This window comes from Aotus nancymaae, unplaced genomic scaffold, assembly GCF_030222135.1.
Source record: "Aotus nancymaae isolate 86718 unplaced genomic scaffold, 86718_ANA_hifiasm-v0.15.2.pri h1tg000012l, whole genome shotgun sequence".
In the NCBI taxonomy this organism is placed as follows: domain Eukaryota; kingdom Metazoa; phylum Chordata; class Mammalia; order Primates; family Aotidae; genus Aotus; species Aotus nancymaae.
The window spans coordinates 7,395,677-7,407,828 of record NW_026988423.1 but is presented as its reverse complement, the minus strand read 5'-3'; the positions used below and the strand labels follow the sequence as shown (position 1 = coordinate 7,407,828).

The 12,152-nt window shown below is 40.1% G+C and overlaps 1 protein-coding gene across 4 annotated transcripts in view; it reads right to left on the bottom strand.

Annotated features, from left to right (window-relative positions):
* BIRC2 (baculoviral IAP repeat containing 2) overlaps window positions 1–8,911 on the bottom strand; it is a 30,506-nt gene extending 21,595 nt beyond the window's left edge. For 2 of the 4 annotated variants that reach the window (XR_010342391.1, XM_012455096.2), the window contains exons 1-3: window positions 8,751–8,911; window positions 4,909–7,068; window positions 4,717–4,816 (exon numbers count right to left, since the gene is read on the bottom strand). Coding sequence is in view for 3 of the 4 variants with exons in the window: in XM_012455096.2 (XP_012310519.2) it covers window positions 4,717–4,816; window positions 4,909–5,803 (995 nt within the window). In the remaining variant the exon portion in view is untranslated. Of the gene's footprint in view, window positions 1–4,716; window positions 4,817–4,908; window positions 7,069–7,345; window positions 8,215–8,266 lie in introns of those variants that run through there. The other 2 variants (XM_012455103.2, XM_064375365.1) reach the window with 2 other exon arrangements.
* Between the last annotated feature and the right edge of the window lie 3,241 nt (window positions 8,912–12,152).

The following is a 12,152-nucleotide window of genomic DNA, read 5'->3' as shown; positions in this document are numbered from 1 at the left end:
GCATCATTTAAGAGTTATCACCAAAAAAAAAAAAAAAAAAAAAAGGTTACATAAGGTGATGGATTTACTGAGATTAAAGATTATTCACAATTGAAATGTGAGCAGGGCGGAGGAGAGATCCAAGATGGCTGATGATTAGCAGCTCGGGCACGTACCTCCCAGTGAAAGCGCAAAGAACGAGAGGACGCCACACTTTCAGACGAATATTAGTTGCTCACGGACCACGAGATTCCCAGTGGAGGAGCTCCACGGGTCGCCAGGGCGACTCTTGTGGCCGGCGTGGCGGTTTTGCTGGTGCCTTAGCACGCCAGTTCTTGGTGCAGAGTCCGGATATTCCCGGGCAGAAAAGCACCATCAATCTTAACACCGCTCTTTTGGCCGGCTCAGTGGATTGCTCAGATTTCGGCGCAGGGAATCAACAAGTTGGACGTCAGAGACCCAGTTAGAAAGTCGGTAATTATAAAGACGACAGACGGACAAATATATAATGAAGGGAAGAAACCAGCGTAAAAAGGCAGAGAATACTCCAAATCAGAATGCCTCTCCCTCTACAGGGGATTGCAATTCCTCATCAGTAACGGAACAAGGCTTAATAGATTACACCGGTATTCCAATAACAGAAGCAGGTTTCCAAACGTGGGTGATAAGAAACTTCTGTGAATTAAAAGAACTTATTCTAACCCAATGCAAAGAAACTAAGAACCTTGAAAAAAGGTTTAACGAAATGTTAATGAGAATGGACAATTTAGAGAAGAATATAAGTGAATTGATGGAGCTGAAAAACACAACACGAGAACTTCGCGAAGCATGCACAAGTTTAAACAGTCGAATTGATCAAGCGGAAGGAAGGATATCAGAAGTCGAGGACCAGCTCAGTGAAATGAAACGAGAAGACAAGAATGCAGAAAAAAGGATGAAAAGGAATGAGCAAAGTCTCCAGGAAATATGGGACTATGTGAAAAGACCTAATTTACGTCTGATAGGTGTACCTGAATGTGATGAAGAGAATGAATCCAAGTTGGAAAATACTCTTCAGGATATCATTCAGGAAAATTTTCCCAACCTGGCAAGGCAGGGTAATATTCAACTCCAGGTAATACAGAGAACACCACAAAGATATTCTTCAAGAAGACCAACCCCAAGGCACATAATTGCCAGATTTATTAGGGTTGAAATGAAGGAGAAAATACTAAGGGCAGCTAGAGAGAAAGTTCAGGTTACCCATAAAGGGAAACCTATCAGACTTACAGCAGATCTCTCAGCAGAAACCCTACAAGCCAGAAAAGAGTGGGGTCCAATATTTAACATCCTTAAAGAAAAGAACTTTCAACCCAGAATTTCATATCCAGCCAAACTAAGCTTTATGTGCGAAGGAAAAATTAAATCTTTTGCGAACAAACAAGTACTTAGAGAGTTCACCACCACCAGGCCTGCTTTACAAGAGCTTCTGAAAGAAGCACTATACATATAAAGGAACAACCAATATCAGCCTTTCCAAAAATATATCAAAAAGCAAAGAACTTCAACACAATAAAAAATTCACATCAACTAATGGGCAAAACAGCCAGCTAGCATCAAATGCTGGTATTAAACTTACATATATTTTAATTGGATAAAAAGCCAAAACCCATCGGTATGCTGCATCCGGGCCCATCTTACATGAAACAATACACAAAGACTCAGAGAGAAGGAGGAAGATTTACCAATTGAACAGAGAGTAAAAATAAACTAATAAACAAAAAGCAGCAGATGCAATTCTCACCTCTGATAAAGTAGACTTTAAAGCAACAAAGATCAAAAGAGGCGAGGAATGACATTACATAATGGCAAAAGGATCAATGCAACAAGAAGAGCTAACGACTCTATAGATCAACGAGATAGAAAATTAACAAGGATATTCAGAACTTGAACTCAGACCCGGAACAAGTAAACTTAATAAATATTTATAGTACTCTCCACTTCAAATACACAAAACATACATTACCACCTCACACCTATTCCAAAGGTGACTATATAATTGGAAGTAAATCACTCCTCAGTAATCGCATAGCATTTCATAGGTTTAAATTAAATATTGGTTGGCTGTTTGTTTGTTATCTTCTTCCCTTACTCCTTCCTGATTACATCATTAAGTATAATTATCAGTTTAAAAGAGGTTTTCAATACCCATTACTAAATTGCATTCTAGCCTGGGCAAGAAAGCAATACTCCCATTCTCTCTCCCTCTTTCTTTTCCTTCTCCCTCCTCCCCATTCTCTCTCTCTCTTTCTCTTCCTTTTTTCTCCTTCCTATTCTCTCTCTCTCTTTCTCTAAAAAAAAAAAAAAAAATAAGTTAAGATGGACACATGGCCAAAAAAAAAAAAAAAAAAATGTGAGCAGGGCTCAGTGGCTTATGCCTGTAAGCTCAGAACTTTGGGAGGTCAAGGCAGGTGGATCACTTGAGGTCAGGAGTTCGAGACCAGCCTAGCCAACATAGTGAAACCCCATCCCTACTAAAAATATAAAAACTACTGAGCTTGGTGGTGCATGCCTATAATTCCAGCTACTCAGGAGGCTGAGGCTTGAACCCAGGAGGTGGAGGTTGCAGCTGAACTGAGATCTTGCCATTGCACTAAGCAGTGATAGGTGATGGAATAAGACTCTATCTCAAAAAAATAAAAAAAGGAAAAAAGAAATGTGTTGTTTTCATAGAAGTATTTACAAAATGCACCCCTACATCTTCTCCCTTATTTAATCATTTAAAACAAAACACAAGTTACAAAAATAAAGATTTTGTTTTTGTTTTATAAAGCACAAAATGCAGTAGTTCCAATACTGGAATTTGGAAGCTGTTTTTGTCTTTGATACCACTTCATGAATTGAATTTCAAATTAAATGTATACAATCCCATAGAATCCAGCATAATTAAGTCATTTAAAAGTCTGATAAGACATGCTTTTTAATATAATTTTAAACATGATAATTTAAGTAAAACATCACTTTTCAGAGTATAAAAAGGTTAAAATTTATCTTGATATATTATGAATATTAATGATATAACTTTAAAATACAACTTTTTAACAATGTACTGATCCATAATAAAGTATTTGTTACTTCAAGTTTCTTTTTCATCACATATCATACAAAATGACAAAAATATTTTTTTAATTTCCTCAAGGGGTTCAAGAGATTCTTCATTATTGTGAAAGATACTCACAGGTAAAAACATAATCTATACTGTATTATGATTTCACTTATATGTGGTACCTAGAGTGGTCAAATCCAATAGAGACAGAAATAGAATGGTGGGGCAGGGGGTGGTGGCTCACACCTGTAATCCCAGCACTTTTGGAGGCAGAGGCAGGCAGATCACTTGAGGTTAGAAGTTCAAGACCAGCCTACCCTACATGGTGAAACCTTGTCTTTACTAAAAATACAAAAAAAAAATTGGCAGGCACCTGTAATCCCAGCTACTCCAGAGGCTGAGGCAGGAGAATCACTTGAACCTGGGAAGTGGAGGCTGCAGTGAGCCAAGATCATCATGCCACTGCACTCCAGCCTGGATGACAGAGTAAGACTGTCTCCAAAAAAAAAAAAAGAAAAAAGAAATAAAATGGTGGTTGCCAGGATGTTGGGGAAAGGAGTAATGGGGAGTTAGTACTTAATGGGTAGACAGTTTCAGTTTGGGAAGATGCAAAGCTTCTGGAGCTGGATAGTGGTGTGATTGTACAACAGTATTAACGTACTTTACGCCACAGAACTATACACTTAAAAATTGTTAAGATGGTAAATGTTACGTTATGCCTATTTTATCACTATTTAAAAAAATTATCTAGGGTAACCCCTCCTCATTTTACCAATGAGGTCCAAGTTCACATAGCTACTCAATTACAAAGACAATCTCTAATTCTATTTCTATTAACAATGCTGCCCCTAAATTCTTTCTAGGATATAATAAAAAACACACTGCTAGAGACAAAGTGTCTAAAAGGAGGTAAATGACAGATTATAAAAAAAGAAAACTGTACAGAAAATTTATAATTACAATTAAAATGGGCAGTCAGATATGCCTTTTTTTTTTAATTACCCAGGCTGGAGTGCAGTGGCACAATCTCGGCTCACTGCAGCCTCCGCCTCCTGGGTTCAAGTGATTCTCCTGTCACAGCCTTCAAAGTAGCTGGGACTACAAGCATGTGCCACCATGCCTGGCTAATTTTTGTATTGTTAGTAGATACAGGGTTTCATGATGTTGGTCAGGCTGGTCTCAAACTCCTGACCTCTGATGACCCAAGGACTGCCTTGGCCTCCCAAAGTGATGGGATTACAGGTGTGGGCCACTGCACCCAGCCCAGATATGCTCTTAATAAATGCATTTTTTAATTTGCCTTATTCCTGCATCCATTCTATGTCCCTTCTTGTTTTCCTTTTCTTACCTTTTTCTAACTTATCTTCTTTTTGTTCTATTTTATATGTCTTTGTAATCCTTAAGTACTCTTTAAAAGAAAATGGGAAATAAATAAAATGTATGGCCATAACTGTAACTGGCTTACAAAAGAAAAGTACACAGAAGAACATTTTTCAACTAAATAATTACAGTTAAAATGTGGTCTTTTAGAAGGATAATTCCTCAGTGGCATAAAAGAGACTTTATTATAATTTAAAGGTAAACTTAATCACGTAAGCATGCCTACTTCTTGTTAGCAGAGTTTTTGTACAAATACCTTTCAAAACAATTACCTTGGAAACCACTTGGCATGTTCTACCCATGGATCATCTCCAGATTCCCAACACCTCAAGCCACCATCACAACAAAAGCATTTGACATCATCATTGCGACCTACAGGGAAAAAACAAACAAATATTGAAAACCCATGTTCTAATATGTAAATCAAAATAAACTGATAAAATGTAGAGTTACTTGCTTCTTACCCACATAATAAAAACCAGCACTTGCAAGCTGCTCAGGCTGAACTGGAACACTAGATGGCCAGTACATAAATGTTCTCATTCGAGCTGCATGTGTCTGCATGCTCAGATTTGAAATGCTAAACCTCAGCGTTTCTAGAGAATTTTCCAAAAACGGACAGTTGGGAAAATGTCTCCGGTGTTCTGACATAGCATCATCCTTTGGTTCCCAGTTACTGAGCTTCCCACCACAGGCAAAGCAGGCTACCCTATCTCCGGGTCCTATATAATAAAAACCAGCTCTTGCCAATTCTGATGGTGACAAAAATGTTAATGGCCACATATGGTAGGTAAGAAATCTGGCTTCTTCAGTACTCATTGCATAACTGTAAGGGTTAGTCCTCAACGGAGACAAGTCTTCGACTGCTCTAGAATTAAGAGGGTTTGGTGAAAGGCTGGAGTAAGAACCACTGAACAAGCTACTATGTTCCAACGTGGGAGATAATGAATGTGCAAAATTGTTTCTCATTGGAGACGTATTCTTAGTGGTGGATCTCAGACTAGCTGAAACCAGATTCTGAATAAAGCTACAGCTAGGATATAGCTGTTTATGCTTTTCAATAGGATTGTCTCCTACTTTCCAGTTATCCAGCATGAGGCCACAACAGAAGCATTTGACCTTGTCATTCACACCAGTATAATAAAAACCAGCACGAGCAAGACTCCTTTCTGAGACAGGAACACCGGCAGGGAAAGTTGAATACGTAGACATTCTGTAGAGTTCACAGGAAAAGTCATACTTCATTTTTTGTTTGCTGCTGTTTGTCCAATCTGACAAAATCGTGCTATCTTCCATTATACTCTGAATTTTTTGATACGAGGGACCTGGGAAAAGTCTTTGGGAGGCAGTTTTGTGCATGAGTAGGTGATAGTACTGTTTGATAGCTAAAACATTCACTTGAAATTTCTTCACACGAAATAAGACCTTTTATCACAAAAAGAAATCAATGATAGACTTATGTAGAATTCACTATACTTTCTTGACTGGATTTATCTCAGTTTATATTCAGGTAGGATGAGTATCTCTCTGAATTACCAAGATACTACTTAGAACACAATTCTTTGGGGTTGTAGTCACTCTTTTAGGTAACCTAAGTACTATTTGTTCATAATCTGTATAATACTAACCAAAAGCCCAGAAAAAGTCAATGCACTTCTGAAAATGTTAAAACTCCTTGATTTTTCACAGAGATTTACATTCTCAAAATTTTAAGCAACTATAGAATACCTAAATTATGCCTTTTATTTATGTTTGGTTACAAGCTATTAAGCCTGGATAACAGGACAATTACTGATTATGTTGCAAGGTAAAAAATTATATGCAGGCGTCTTTCCCTATATGCACTTTAATATGACAACCCCCCAAAAAATCTCATTTTATTCCAATAAACAAAAGTAATTAAAATCTTCATATGGTCACACTACTTAAAGGCTAAATTCACACACCATATCATCAGAGTATTTACATAAGTGGGCTATATTACTTCAGCTGACAACTTTTGGGGAAGCCAACACCCACAAGCTTTGTTGAACCTGTGCCAGTTACAGTGTTTGATGTCAAATGAACTTTGCTTAAAGTTCACAGACTGTAAACTCTTCTATCTTGGTTAAATATCATTTGTATTTGTTTCCATTTCCTGCAGCATCATGTCGACTTTCTGCCTAACTTTGTATACAATTTTATTATTCTTGATCAAGTAAAGGTATCTTCTCCATAAACTTAGTTAACCGTAAAATTTCCACAGCACACTTTTTACACTGCATTTAAAGGCTAAATAACCTGTTCATCATTTAAGGACGATTCAGCTATAATTATCAGTCATGTTGTAATTAAACATTACTCAATTTGTCACAAGATATAACTTGTCCTTTCTAGTGTTATCAGAAACGCCTAACAAAATATTGTATTACCAAAAAAGTACTGCTTAGCATGATGTATCAATAATCAACTCTACTAGCCTTCTTTCTGAAAACTCTTCAATGTTTTAAAAATATAATTCATACACAAAATTACACTCCATAGAATTCAAACTATATCCCTTTATAAGTTTCGAGGTCTTCATAATGGGATTTATTACTGCAGGGGGAAAAATAGGGAGAGGGAGATTCTTCAGGGCTGTAAATCTGAAAAGAAAAAACAAAAGGTATTTTAGAAAACTGTATTTGCATGGCAAATAGAACTTACATATTCTTCAATTTATTCGGTAAAGTCAAAGAATAATTTACACTTTAGATAATACATCTTGGCGGGGCGCAGTGGCTCATGCCTGTAATCCCAGTACTTTGGGAGGCCGAGGCGGGCGGATCACGAGGTCAAGAGATCGAGACCATCCTGGCCAACATGGTGAAACCCTGTTTCTACTAAAAAATACAAAAATTAGCTGGATGTGGCGGCGCGCACCTGTAGTCCCAGCTACTCGAGAGGCTGAGGCAGGAGAATTGCTTGAACCCAGGAGGCGGAGATTGCAGTCGGCCGAGATTGCGCCACTGCACTCGACTGGCGCCTGGCGACAGAGCAAGACTCTGTCTTTAAAAAAAGAGAAAAGATTATACATCTTGGCTGGTCCGAAGGTAATGAGTTATCTCAGTTGATTGATCAGTCAGTTACAGATCGAACTCCTTGTTCTACTCTTCCCCCCTTCTCACTACTGCACTTGACTAGTCTTAAAAAAAAAAAAAGATTATATATCTTAATTCCAGCAGTTTGTCACAACTTTCTAACTGAAAAAGTACTTAATTAAAATAAATAAATGCAATATACTTCCCAGAGCACTAACTATACTGTCTTGAAAATGTACAACTTTGAAGACAAATGGACATTTTCACAGGGGAAAACATTTTGTCCTTGCGCTCCTCTCCTTTTCTGACCTAAAGGTATCTCTGGCACTCTCCTGGAGGCAAAGGAACACTGGTTAAAAAGACAGACAGACGCTCCACTAAACCCTGTCAGCAGCAGTACAGCAGTAATTAGACAGCAACGTTAGTGTGTAAATATCAAGTCTCTCCACGACTAGGAAAACTGCAGTAAAACAACAGGAGCTCATTAATATAAACCCTTAAACTCCACCATTGCCTTACAATTCCAAAGCAACAACCACAGAAAGCAACTCGAAAACAAAACCTAACACAATGGCCTGTGAAACAGTGGTCCTGGCACGATGACCACTGCCATGACTGCTTTAATTACACCCTATCTCATATCCTGTCTTTAAATGAAAGATTTTTATCTCCGAGCACCATACTGCTGCATTCTCTTTATGCAAACTGCAGCAGGACAAGGGGATAGGATGGAAAAGAAAGGAATAGAAACTATGGGATTTACCCAATAATTTCCCAGAGCTGTTTCTCACAATACACAACAGGCGACTACTGGAGTGACAGCGCAGTGGGAACTATGAAATCTGAGATCTTCGCGCCACCGAAATGTCTTCGTTTCAATGTATTATATTAAAAGAAAGCCGAGAGCTACGTTTAAAACCTTGCAAAAAACTGCGAGAAAACATCTTGGTCAAGGTCCAAGGGCCAGAAGAGTGGGCGGCTGCCAGAGGAGGCTTGAAAACAAGTTATATTTTAAAAATCGCTTTGACTGCAAGTCTTGAAGTTGGGGCTTCCGAATCAAATAAAACCTCGGTGAGGGTGGAAAGCAGAGAGCCCCCGGCGATCCTCAACCTTTGGCCGACGGGCCCCAGGCCCCATCCTTCCTCCCCCAGCCACCACATTAGGGAAGTGGGCCCCCGCGGGCCCGCGCGTCCCCACCCGTTCCCACCCGTCCCGCGCCGCCCGAGCCCGGAAGGAGCAGCACTCACCGCAGTGCGGGCGCAGCAAACACGGAAGCTGCGCGGCTACCTAGAGGCCTCCTCAGAGCCGGGAAGCAGCGGCGCCGACAAGGAGATACTGCCAGCTCAGCTCGTATCAGCCCCAGTACTCCCGAAGCCCGCCGCCCCAGCCGGGCCCACGCCGACGCACGGTGACGTCAGCACGCCCGACCGGGGACCCGCGTTAGCCGCCGCGGGAGGGCGCCCGGGAGGCTGGGGCGGGAAAGCGAAACCGAGTGCGGGTTAGGCGGTGGGGGGACAAACCTCCGGGAAAGACGCCGGGTGGCCCAGAGAGGCCCGGCGCCACTGGGCGCCCACGGGAGTCGCCGGATTGGTTGTCAGGGGAATGGGGACTATCCGTGTCAACTCGGTGTTTGTTCGTTTTCTTTACCTTGCGGTTTGTGCCCCCCTCACATTTCCTTTCCCTCTGTGGCTACCATTCTCCTGGGGGACGTGGCAAAACGTGAGCCGCTGCGTTTGAATCTTCGGAAACCCTGCGGAAACACCCTGGCGCCGGTGGTTTTGCGCGTCCTACCATGTGTCATCTCAGGGTTATGGTCTGGCCCTGGCAAGGCTCCCCTAGTGTGATGCCTTCCCTTGTCGTCGAGATGACTGCGTTTTGAGGATGGAGTCAGTCTGGTGGCATATTTTGCTCAAGTAAACAACTGTAACCGTTTGTGTAGCTTCAATGTCCAACATTTGGCTGTGCAAATCGAAAAAAGCGAAACGTTGGACAGTAGGAAGTATCAGATGAATAATTTTGAAGACTCGACACTTGTTTTATAATCAACTAGAGTATCTTGTTTTTAAACTTTTGGTTTTCTGTTCTGGAGACCAACAGTGCATATGCACCGAGGAAAAGTGTCGTTATTTCAGATGCTCCTTGCTAGCAACGGGAATGGTATTGCAAGCCAGGCTTCACTCCCTGGCTTCACTTCCTGGTATTTTCTGAATGTTTCAATAAAATGAAATACATACGTCTGCCTGTATATTGGTGTACACTCACATATAATTGTATATAAACCACAGAGGAGCTCAATTTTTTTTAAATGCTTAGGTAATAGAAAATTTGTAGATAAAAACCCTTGGGTTTTACTAGTCATGGACCTTTTGTATCCACCTCCATACTCCCTCAATGGTGCCATAGACACAATGGCATGCAGTAAATGTTTGTGGTATGACAGCCAAAGACTTTGGAAGTTGACGCTCTTTGCCCATTGAATCTGATGCTTTCTTCTCTCTGGGGAACTCCAAGGGACAAATATTTTTAAAAACTTCCAAATAGCAGGCCACTTAATTAGGCAGCCGGGGGAATTCCGAGACCCTGAACCATTTCCCATTTCCTGTCCGTGTCATTTCTGCCTGCCAATCAGTCACAGAACAGGAGGTCTTCTGTTCCAATGTTAGTAGTCAAAGAGAGTGAGTGTAACAGTTTGTAATACAGAAAAAAGAAATGCCATGGCTCCCAATGACTAAACACATCCACCTGGGGCTTGGTAGTAGTTTAGTATTTAGTTCAAGTCACTATTTCTCGGAAAGTTACAGAACATTCCTAACATATGTGGGAAAATACATATAACAAGAATTGTTCATTCTGAACTCAAGATTATTTCTCTTTTTCAGTTCTTGTCCTGACCAAAACAGTAAAATAATGAATATACTTAAGTATAGGGGAAAGCTTGCATTTCAAAAAAGCAAAAGCCTTAGATATTTTTGCCAAAAAAAGTATTATCATTTAGGTATAATAAATAGTACTTCATAACTTTTAATCTTGTATAACTTTGTAGCCTAGTGTTAGTTAATGCAATTACTCATTTATTCGGGTTTTTTTTTTTTCATTTTGCTAGTATAGAGTTGCTGTTAACTTTTTAAAATAAGCTATATATGTCTGCTAAAGTTGCTGTTCTAACGTTTTTCATATTTATGTAGAAAAAAATTTTACAATATTTAAAACAATTTTGAAGAAGAAAAGTAAGATTGGAAGGTCTTGTCCTAGCAGGTAATGCGTTATAATAAAGCCATAGTAATTGAAACAGTCTTCCACCGACGAAGTCTCACTCTGTCACCCAGGCTGGAATGCAATGGCTCCATCTTGGCTCCCTGTCCCCTCCACCTATGGGGTTTGAGTAATTCTCCTGCCTCAGTTCTTCAGGTAGCTGGGACTACAGGCAAACGCCACCACGCCCAGCTAATTTTTGTATTTTTTGTAGAGATAGGATTTCACCACGTTGGCCAGGCTGGTCTCAAACTGCTGACCTCAGGTGATCGCCCACCTCGGCCTCCTAAAGTGCTCAGATTACAGGTGGGAGCCACGGCGCCCGGCCAGCTACATTATTCTTGGCCCCTCAATGACGACATAAATTTTCAGATCAGCCTGTCAAGTTCCAGAAACAACTCTATTGGGATTTGTCTGGGAATTGCTTGAATTTATAGATAAATTCAGTGAGAAATAATAGATTTATAGCATCGAGTCCTACCATTCATAATATATATGGCATATATTTCTGTTCTTCCTTTAAGTCCATGGGTAATTTTTATATTTGTCTTAGTCTTTTTATAGTGCAAAACACTTGAGACTGGGTAATTTACAAACAACAGAAGTTATTCTCTGAGTTCTGGAGGGTGGGAAGAAGAAGATCAAGGCTTCAGCAGGTACAGTGTCTAGTGAGGGCCTGGTGTCTGCTTCCAAGATGGTACCTTGAATGCTGGTTCCTCTGGAGCAGACAAATGCTATGTTCTCATGAGGCAGAAGGAACAGAGGTACCACCACCTCAAGCCCTTTATAAGGCACTAATCTCATGCATGAAAGCTCACCCTAATGACTTACTCACTTCTTAAAGGCCCCACTTAATACTATCATCCTGGCAATTAAGTTTTAACAGGAATTTTTGGAGACACATTCTGGCTATAGCAATACCCTTCGTGAAAGGTCTGTGTACATTTTGCTAGATATATTCTCAGGGTTTCATTGCTATTGTGAATAGATCTCTTTTTCTATTACATTTTCTAATTTGTTATTTCTGATGTACAGGAATGCTAATAGTTTTTTTTAAGTTGATCTTGAATTAAAAACTTTGCAAACTCTGTTACTAGTCCAAAGAATTTATCAGTATATTCTTCTGGATTTTCTGCATAGACAATCATATGGTCTGCAAATACAGGTAGTTTTCTTCTTTCCAATTTAAAATTTTCATTTTCTTCATATGTTTCTTTCTTTTTTTCCTTTTTCCTTTTTTTTTTTTTTTTTTTTTTGAGACAGAGTCTCACTCGGTCACACCCAGGCTGGAGTGCAGTGGCACAATCTTGGCTTACTGCAACCTCCACCTCCTAGGTTCAAGAGATTCTCCTGCCTCAGCCTCCTGAGTAGGTGGGATTACAGGAGCCCACTACCAC